Genomic DNA, 9,926 nt, shown 5'->3' on the forward strand with positions numbered 1-9,926 from the left:
CGTTTGAGACTAAAAAACTCCTAAGTATCCAGCCGTTATGATTGATGGTGTCCAATCAAGACATGGTCAATCGAGATCAATCGAGATCCTTCCAATAATTGCATGATGTACAACTGCCTCCTTTTTAAAAAAGAACAGATCTCATGAGTGACCAATCATAGCCGAGAGCTGTCCAAAATGGCATCCTCTAATCTAGTGGCTCCAGCTAGCTCTCGAGAATATTTACATCGTTTACATCTCTAGTCTCAAGAATTTGTTAACCGGTTTGGCGTCTCCCTCGTGGTAGGTTTAAGTTTGTTATTTAAAAAACCAAGCAATATTTAACTCTCCGAGCTTTGTTGATTAATATAAAAAGTAAAGCTTGAAGGTTTTCTGTACTTTTACGTAAAATATGGATGACGAGGATGAAACATATAAATTGTGGCGCATCAGAAAAACCGTGATGCAGCTGTGCCACGACAGAGGTTACCTTGTCACGCAAGATGAGTTGGATCAGACGTTAGAATTATTCAAGGAACAGTTTGGAGATAAGCCTAGCGAGAAAAGGCCGGCTAGGAGTGATCTTATTGTTCTTGTGGCGCATAACGATGATCCTACGGATCAATTGTTCGTCTTCTTCCCAGATGAACCAAAAATCGGCATCAAAACCATCAAGACATATTGTCAGCGCATGCAAGAAGAGAAGATCCACAGGTTGTTTTTCATATTACAATATTTTATATCCTCAGTCCTATTGCTCGTGACCGAGCGTGGTGACTTCTCTCATATGCTTGTGGTCATATGGGACCTACAGTTTAACATCGATTCCGAACAACGAAATTTTATTAGAGAAGTGCTCTTGGCAAGGATACTCTCGGTGATTTGGAATTGCCTTCTGAGAGGAGCTACAAGTGTTTGAAAAAATTTTTCGGTCTAGGATTTCTTGTGCTGCTTTGCCATGCTTGCACTCAATATATTTTATATATAATAATATATTTTATATAATATATTATAATATATTTTTATATATTTTATATAATTAGTATATTTTATATAATAGAAATGTTGATTCTTACATAAAATTGATTAAGATTTATCTTATACTTCACTCACACACAATTTTTATCTTTACATTCGACATTGATTAAAGCCTTATGTCGATATTAGAAATTGCTCCGAGATTTCAAAAAAAGAAATAATAAAATCACATTTGAACAATTCAGTCACGTAATCAATGCGATTGGTTCATTTTTTCTTTATCCAAGATCTCGGATTGATTTTTAATATTATGGACACAAGGCTTCAAAACCGAAACATACATGAAATTAATATCACATTTGGGACTCGTCAACTACTAGTCAACTATTCTCAAATAGAGAGTTCTCCATAACAATTCACTTACATTTCATTTTTATATAATTTAGCAATACATCTTCACAAAAAGAGTATGTGATTCAATACTCTTTAAATAATTATTGCTATTAATATTATATATAAATTTTAGATTTTATTTCAACATTATTAGATATACAACAATTATATGATAATACAAATAATTTATTCATATTAATTCATTTTATCTTAATATTTTGAGAGATTACAAGACGTTATTGATTATTACAGAGCAATAATTGTCGTCCAGCAAGGCATGACACCATCTGCTAAGCAATCGCTGGTAGATATGGCACCAAAATACATACTGGAACAGTTTCTGGAATCTGAATTACTGATAAATATTACCGAACATGAATTGGTACCCGAGCACATTGTCTTAACTCCGGATGAGAAAGAAGAACTATTGACAAGATATAAGCTAAAGGAAAATCAGCTGATGCGAATACAAGCTGGCGATCCAGTGGCACGATATTTTGGTTTGAAACGTGGACAAGTTGTAAAAATAATCAGATCGTCAGAAACCGCGGGAAGATACATATCCTATAGGTTGGTTTGTTGAGGAGGAAAAGGAAAAAAGAGTAAAGAAGAACAAAGACTAAATCGCGAAAATCTCTCAGACTAAAAAAAAAGATATTTATTAAAAGGTAAAAAAAATGCAGCTCGAAATTTGACATTTATTGTAGCAGCATTTTTTATAATGGTGCATCGTTTTGCATCTAGCATTATAATATCTGCAATTATACATTATTATGCTATGTATGAAATAATCTGTCGCATTGAATGTTAAACATTGTACAGTTAGCAGCAATGAATAATTACAGTTTTCACACGTGAATACACATCTCTAAAATGCATTCTTACCTTTCCAATATTTTAATGCACTATTGGCAATTATATGCGTAAAATGTGTAATTCGTTTGCATGGTTCATTAGCTCACACTTATAATCAATATTAGGATATAGTTTAAGTTTTATTACAGAAACAACGATCGGTACAAAAACGATTGCGACTTGCAACAGTCGCTCGATTATCTGGCTTGGATAGACATTGTTTCGAGTTATTATTATTATTATTATTATTATTATTATTATTATTATTATTATACATTGCTTGGTCCAAAAGTATCGTTCTATATACGGTACATTCTGACATAAAAGTATATCAGTAGCAGAATTTTCTTTCTTTCAGTGTATAGTGATTTAATTACTTCATCAATTAATAAGTGACAGTCGAGTGATTCATCCATTAATAACACATACACATTTTTTCAAGTCTAATTGCATTTATTCGTAGAATACTTTTTTTAATGACTTCTCTTATTATGATATACTGTTTTCTCCTCTTATTCGTTTCCTTGCTTATTAATAAGATTCAATTTGTGCGTGAATTGAATCAGAAGCGTAATTAGCAGTATATTAACGCAATTAAATAATCGTATACTTCTTAATCGAAGAAATATGATATTGCAATCTGAAATATGCTTAAACTCTGATAACTTAAAGGATAACTTTTGAAAAAGCCTTCCCCGAATTCAAATTCTACTACGTAATCCCTATTAAATCTTATTCAAATCTAATATTTAATCTTAACGTTTTGATCCTACTTATAGACGGGAGTCGAACATTGTTTATTAAAGCCAGCGGAATAACATCGATTGTGAGATGCGAATTTCCGCTTTCAGAATTTATCGCGGTCGATTGATAAAGCTAAAAGCGTACGAGCAGGAAGTTTCCCAGATGGCATATTCGCTAGCGTATAATGAACAGGCAGACCAACCAATCATTCGTTCTATACTTGTTACAATAAATGAAATCACATGCTATATAAGCGGCAGCAGTCGGCTAGCATAAAGACAGCTTGCTACTGGTATAGCATGTTACTTCGTGATCCAAAGGAATAATCATTATCGTTGGGCACAAGTAAACAAAGCACACGCGGCCATAATTAATATAATATATTGTTATCAATAAAATGTAACATAACATTAATAGTCATAATAATAATAACCATAAAAGATAATAATAATAATTACAGAATAATGCTACGAAGTTCTGTGCTTTACGCAATAAGTAAAGAAAAAGTATAGAGTCCTCAAAAAGGTTTACAAAAAAAGGAAAACAAAAATATACATATTCCTCGAACGCGATTCCCATTGTAGGCGGAGACCGTGCGAGAGACCCTTAGATCCTTGGGGATATCCATTGATACTTAGATAACTCTTAGACAAAGGATCATTGTAAACTGTTAGAATTCTATAAATGCTTGAATCTTTAGATCCTTAGGCATCTTTTAGGCATTTTTTCATTCTAGACGTTCATAAAAGCATGAATTCTTCAATCCCCGGATAACATCAGAGATCTTCGGATCTTCGTCAAACTCTTTAAATACTCAAATCGTCCTTAAATTCTAGATGTTGTTAAATCCTCGTGTTTAGATGTTTCGATGTGATATCGATGATGATTTTTTCTTTCTCTTTCTTTTTCATCGATTAAATAAACGTGATGTTTATTTTTCGGTATTCAAGGATTTTGGTGTTAGGATATATTCGATTCATTTTTAGTCATGTTTACTTAGAAGACTTTTCGGCGTGACCACCAGTATACTTTAGTGGCCCATTCGATAGGTGAAGTTTGTAAAATATTGTTTATCAAATCCGCGGCAACTCGGATCCTGTAAGTGATAGAGGTGGGATAAGGCGGCCACTGTTCCCAATAACGGCCTCTGTGCGTTCGACCATATGAGGCCTAAAAAATTATATACAAGTTATATATTAATCATTCTAAATAAAAGGTGTATATATGATAAAAAAAAATATCAATAATGGAAAAAGAGGAAATACAAAAAATTAAAGACATTTTTTATTATACAATAATGATGTTATATATATTTTTAATATTCTCAATCTTTCTTCTTCATATCTCATATGATGGCGCATATATTTTTTTATAAAATTGTAAGAAACTTATTAAACAATAAGATGAAATTCGTATTAAAATTTATAAATAAGAAAAAATAGATATATTTAAATAAAGATAAATTGCAAGAACTTTATTACCTAGGAGTGGTATGGCGTGACATAGGTGGACGGAAAAAGTCCCCGTCTATTTCCGATTTCTCCATGCCACCAATGCTGATCTGTACGATCTGTGACAGTAATTACATCTCCTCGTCGGAACTCCAATTCGCCAGGCTCTTGCGGTGCAAAATCGTAAAGTGCTTGTACCAAACACTGAAAGCCATGATAAATAATAGTTTAGTTTATCATTATTATAATAAAAATATTAGTTTATCATTATGTAATCAAACACATATATAAATAGATATAAATAAAAAAGAACACTTATCACAAAACGTTCAAATCTTCTCTGTTATTATAGAGATAAATCGTACTGTTATTATAGAGACAATTATTATAATGTCAATTTTTACCTCCTCAGGGACCATATCACGCAGTTTAACATCCTGTGAGCGAGAAACAGACGCTGTACGATGATATTCCACCAGTTCATTGAGGCTATTAAATTTGACAACCCATAAAAAGAACTTGCCTTGTGCGTCTCTTAATACTTTGAAATGCTGCACACCGTCGGAGCATCTGTATATATAAATTAAATTATAGTTATTTCATTTTATATTTCGTTAATAATTAATGACAATATTAAAAAACGATTATTTTTAGTTTGTAAAGACCTTTAGTGGGGAATGGATTTCCTATATATGTAATTGAAATTTCTATTAAAATCTATGCTGAATATTTCTCATTTGTCACAAAAATATCAATAACTATAATTAGATACATATTATTTATCTAATATAATACTCACTTTACGGATAAGGAGAAATCACCAGGAGAGCTTTCACTGATTCTGATCAGAAAGGCACCTTCATGTTTGTTCATCAATAATCTTTCAGCGTCTGCTCTGGTTATCCTGCCATAATACCAGCTGTGACAAATAAAATACAGAAAATAATTTGTGTACAAGATTATACATGAATATATTTCTATATGAAAACAAGAATATACTTTAGACAAAAATTGTTAAATTTCTGTCTCTAATACATAAACATATCATACAATAGTAACGTACTCATGGCTCTTCATCTCAATGTAATTACTCGGTATAAGTCCTTCTCTAGAATCCAATTCAGCTCTATACCAATTCATATCATCCTCCATATTTAGAATCTGCAAAAAAATGTTACGTGTAAGAAATAATTTTTAATTTAGATTTATAAAAGTACATATAACATTTTAATATTAACTGCACATTTTAATATTTTTATATTAACATTTTGGGATTTTAAACAAAGGAAGTAGAAACTGCATAATTCTATTTAAATTTAAATTGAAAGGGGAAAAAGTTAACATCTCTTATACAATTAATAATGGAATTTTATAATTATATAGCACATTTTATAATTTAAAAAACTGAATATTTTATTAATAATTGGGGCTATAAATTCTTTTAAAAAATAAAAGTCACAATCTGATAAATAATTTCAATTTTCAGAAACCTGAATACAGTGAGTACAAAAGTTTTTGTATAAGGAAATTTTTTTATAAAAAAGCCTTATTTAGAAAATAATGTAGAAAATTATGTAGAAAATAAAGATTAATTAACAATTTTATACAGTGAATGCATTCTGTTCTAACATAAACAAATGAGCTTCGCATGTATTCCTGATTTTAAAAGCTCAAATTCTGTACGAATACTTTTTAAGTATCCAAACAATACAATTTTTAATTTTTGCTTACTTTTGAGATATTATATTTTCTATTATACATCTTTTTGGTATATACAATTTTGAAAAATGTATACTCTATTTTATTCTTTATAAATAAATTGTTAATTCAGCAAGAAATGACCGTTGAATTAAACATTGAATTGTCGAAATCATCGTATCGATATCGCTTCGACATCAATTGATGAATCATTTTTCGCTAGATGTTTATTTTTTAAAAATAAAGTTTTTGTTTTTTTAAATTATTTTCACTGGGAATATTTTTTTTTACTCATTGTATATCTAAACCTCCAAAATATTACAATTTATGTCATTTAAGGATTTTACTGTCAAAATTTAATTGAATTTAATGTTATCGATACATTGAAAAATAATATCTATAATGCATAATAAATTATTTGTAATTTTAGATTGAAATTTGCAAAAAAAATGTTATCATCGTTTCTTATAATTAGTAATAATTAAAGCTTTTAAACATTGCTATAGAGAATTATTATTAAATTATCAGTTATTAAAAAATTATGAAATAATTTTTTCTCTCTCTCTCAAAATCAAAATACAATTATCACATTCACTTCACTTATAAGAAGTAAAATTAAAAATAGCCTTTAACAAATATTTCAAAAAATATGAAATTTACAATGAATCTGATACATATAATCTTCTCTCACTTTCCTTCCTTTTTTCATTTTTTAATCTTTGAAGCACAAATATATACATGCTCAAATATAAATATTTTTATACAGAAGAATGTGTCGAAACACAGCTTAAAAGAACATATTCATCAACAATTACTTTAATCTTTACGACAATCATTGTAGTTATTGCTCCAAACAATAACAATCGTTATTGCCTCGAGCAATCTTCATAGAATGTTTGTGTCACACATACGACAGCTTTCTGAGCGCAGTGAATGCCGATCGACGGATTCATTCGTATGTATATACAACATCTCTCGTATTTTTTAGGACATCGGTCGACGAGCCGCGACGGTGGAAGTTTCGAGATCGGCCGGAGGTCTCGTGACTCGTGATCGCGGTGCGACGCGACACGACGGAGACGGGACGGAATGAGGCGCGAGGCGACGCGAGGCAACGCGCCTCGTCAGAGCGTCGGACGACGAACCAGGTGACGGGGATAAGGGTCGGCCCAGGTAGCCATCTCCGAAGTTCTACCAACCTTCAGGACCTGGCTCCTGCGGAAGCTGAGCTCGTCCTCGGCGGTCGCCGTGAAATCGTGCTTCGCTATCGCCTCCATATTCTGTCCTCCGAGACGACGGAGTCGACGGGAAACGACGTGCCGCTGCTGCTGGAGGGAGCGAGAGGGCGCTCGCTATACGATGCTCCGCACCGTGGAGAGAAGAGGAACAGACTAACGGAGTGCCTACGTTCGCGAGGGAGTGCACTTGAGGAAGGAAGAGGAAGGGGGTCGCGGGAGGAGAGGGAAACGGAGGTAGATGGAGAAGAAAACAAGAGAAAGAGGAAAGGTGCTCACTTGCTCGTTCTGCGAGCGCGTACGCACGCGAGGCGATGCGTATTTATTTTATTTTACGAGTACTTACTATGGAGAAAAGGCGAGACTCGCCGGAGCGATTGGATATGAAGTTTAGCGAAAGGACAATTATGGAAAGTCGCTAAAAGGACCGAGGACCGCTCACAAAGCACAGAGAGAGAGAGAGAGAGAGAGAGAGAGAGAGAGAGAGAGAGAGAAAGAGAGAGAGAGCTATAGGTGGTATATACGAGAAGTATATGTGAGATTTCCGCTAGATTAAATGCGTAGGAAAAAAAAGGTGGGTATAAAAAAGATAAAAAGGGATGTCGTTAATATCGATGAAAGTGCTCGGCGACGCCGACGTCGCCGTCCTTTGTCCTAGCGCTGGTCGGGCGGTGGTCCGTCCAAGGCTAAGGATATTGTACTCGTACGTCTGTGCACGTCCGTGTGCGTGAAATCCCCGGATACAGGTGTAGGTGAGCTGCACTGACGCGCGCGTACGCACGCACACACCTTGGCGCACAGCGTTACGTTCCCTGATGGATTCCGTTCTCGTTCGATACCTCTAGACTTAAAGCCTCGGCATCATATTTGCTTTTATGTACAACACCGCGAATTATACCCCACGACAGATCGTACACTACGAACTGTCAAACGCGATCGCGCGTACTATCGTGACAGTCCATCGCCGAGTGTTATCAGACGTTATACTTGTCCCATTCGGAACGATTCGGCTCAACTCGGCCGACTTCGGTCCCGCTCGACCGTTGCTCGGTCGACCTCGGTCGTGCCCGGCTGTCTGCGCAGTACACCATCACGCACACGCGGGTGACGTCACGTGACGTTGGGGCCACCCTACGCCAGACTTCAGAGGGTGGGACACACGTAGGGTGGTGCGCGATTTACACGTGTCTCTAATGATGGCGATTTTTCAATAGTTTTTTAACGCTTACGTCAGTCATCTCGTGTGACGTCAGACGTGGAATCCAAACGTCAGAGGGAGAGAGAGAGAGAGAGAGAGAGAGAGAGAGAGAGAGAGAGAGAGAGAAAGAAGGGGAGAAAATTATTAAGAAACACGCGCGGTTTCTAGAACTTGCGTCACGGTAGATGAGACTACGTGATCGTGCAGCAGGAGATCATCGACGGCGGAGAAACTCCGCTGTAAAAAGGAGATAAAATGAACAAAGCCGGATTTTTCTAGGATAGATTTCTCTCGCTTTTCAGCCAACGCAGCAATCGCCGTCGCATTTAAACTTTGCGTTTGCACGTACAAAGTGATAAAAAAAGTTCGTTTTTATTTCTGCGCTACAATTAACTTTCCTTCTTATATTCAGCAAATTTCAAACAAATAACATATTTTACTTTAAATACAGTTTAACTATAAAAACGGACTCTTTTATTTTATGCAACATGAAAATTAAATATACAAATAGATTTCCGAAATTACTTCAATTCGTGAGTATATTTATAATTACTTCATTTCGAGTATATTTTGTAAGAATTCTTCAAATTTGTTTGTTTTTTATGAAATCTATAACGTATGGTACATTTTCAATTTCGTCAAAATTTCAATCACGTTACATGTAAATTTCGAAAGTGTGTGATTTGGCACCTGTATTCAGAACGGACTTCACTTGTTAATATGCGCATGCACTTTTTATTGTATTTAGTTCCACGCTGGTTTTTCAATCTTTATCATATAATCAAATATGTAATCTGATGCAGAAAGCAGCCGAAGTTACACGAGATAAGTGCGATATTATCCGAGTTCAAAGTCTCCTTGAAAGAGAGAGAGAGAGAGAGAGAGAGAGAGGGGGGGGGGGGAGAAAAAGAGAGAAAAGAGCACAAGGATCTAATGATTATATCCGTCATGACACATTCTATCCTTCCAATATGAAAAACTTGCTAGTCGACTTTACAAGATTTGTTGATTTTAAATCGCATTTAAAAACAAGAAAAGTATTCTTGAATTAATATATATACTGGCTACATAAAAAAAAATATATATATATATTTCTATACAGAGATTATTCGAATTTATTTGAATTAAACATTATTTTTGTTTTTCACACAAAATTTTTGCGGGTAAAAATAATTAACAATAATTAACAATAATTAACGATAATTTTACAACTTTTTTTCATTGAAAATCGAGCACGTGTTTAAATAGAAAAAAAATCACAACACTATAAAATGACATTAAAATAATTTCAAAATAATTATTAAAAATAACTTATCGATCAGTCATAATTTATACTTTAGCATCATTTTCTGTTTTCGTGACCTGCAGTTGTTCTATTTTACAATTACAGGCAAT

General features: G+C 34.0%; 2 protein-coding genes across 3 annotated transcripts; one reads left to right on the top strand and one right to left on the bottom strand.

The window, feature by feature from the left end:
- Window positions 1–124: 124 nt before the first annotated feature.
- Window positions 125–2,209, top strand: Rpb5 (DNA-directed RNA polymerases I, II, and III subunit Rpb5). Of its 2 annotated transcripts, XM_011060236.2 has the most exons (3): window positions 125–282; window positions 361–693; window positions 1,603–2,209. In XM_011060236.2, exons 2-3 carry the CDS (start codon window positions 392–394, stop codon window positions 1,931–1,933), a joined length of 633 nt encoding a protein of 210 aa, XP_011058538.1. In that variant the 5' UTR covers window positions 125–282; window positions 361–391; the 3' UTR covers window positions 1,934–2,209. The 2 variants fall into 2 exon arrangements, with proteins under 2 accessions (XP_011058538.1, XP_011058537.1); XM_011060235.2 differs by having other exon boundaries at window positions 214–693.
- drk (growth factor receptor-bound protein 2 drk) lies at window positions 1,986–8,325 on the bottom strand. The gene is made up of 6 exons (XM_011060234.2): window positions 7,298–8,325; window positions 5,464–5,561; window positions 5,200–5,319; window positions 4,805–4,970; window positions 4,431–4,604; window positions 1,986–4,119 (listed from the first exon to the last, which is right to left on the bottom strand). Exons 1-5 carry the CDS (start codon window positions 7,373–7,375, stop codon window positions 4,431–4,433), a joined length of 636 nt encoding a protein of 211 aa, XP_011058536.1. The 5' UTR covers window positions 7,376–8,325; the 3' UTR covers window positions 1,986–4,119.
- Window positions 8,326–9,926: the final 1,601 nt, after the last annotated feature.

Source organism: Acromyrmex echinatior, chromosome 11 (genome assembly GCF_024713525.1).
Source record: "Acromyrmex echinatior isolate Ae372 chromosome 11, ASM2471352v2, whole genome shotgun sequence".
NCBI classification, from domain to species: domain Eukaryota; kingdom Metazoa; phylum Arthropoda; class Insecta; order Hymenoptera; family Formicidae; genus Acromyrmex; species Acromyrmex echinatior.

Excerpts from the sequence above, each read along its gene's own strand:
- Rpb5 (XM_011060236.2), top strand. The coding sequence starts at position 392 with ATGGATGACGAGGATGAAACATATAAATTGTGGCGCATCAGAAAAACC. Across the intron at positions 694-1,602 it reads CAAGAAGAGAAGATCCACAG|AGCAATAATTGTCGTCCAGC; the intron begins GTTGTTTTTCAT and ends TGATTATTACAG.
- drk (XM_011060234.2), bottom strand. The coding sequence starts at position 7,375 with ATGGAGGCGATAGCGAAGCACGATTTCACGGCGACCGCCGAGGACGAG. Across the intron at positions 4,971-5,199 it reads GATTTCTCCTTATCCGTAAA|ATGCTCCGACGGTGTGCAGC; the intron begins GTGAGTATTATA and ends TTATATATACAG. Across the intron at positions 4,605-4,804 it reads GTGATATGGTCCCTGAGGAG|TGTTTGGTACAAGCACTTTA; the intron begins GTAAAAATTGAC and ends CATGGCTTTCAG.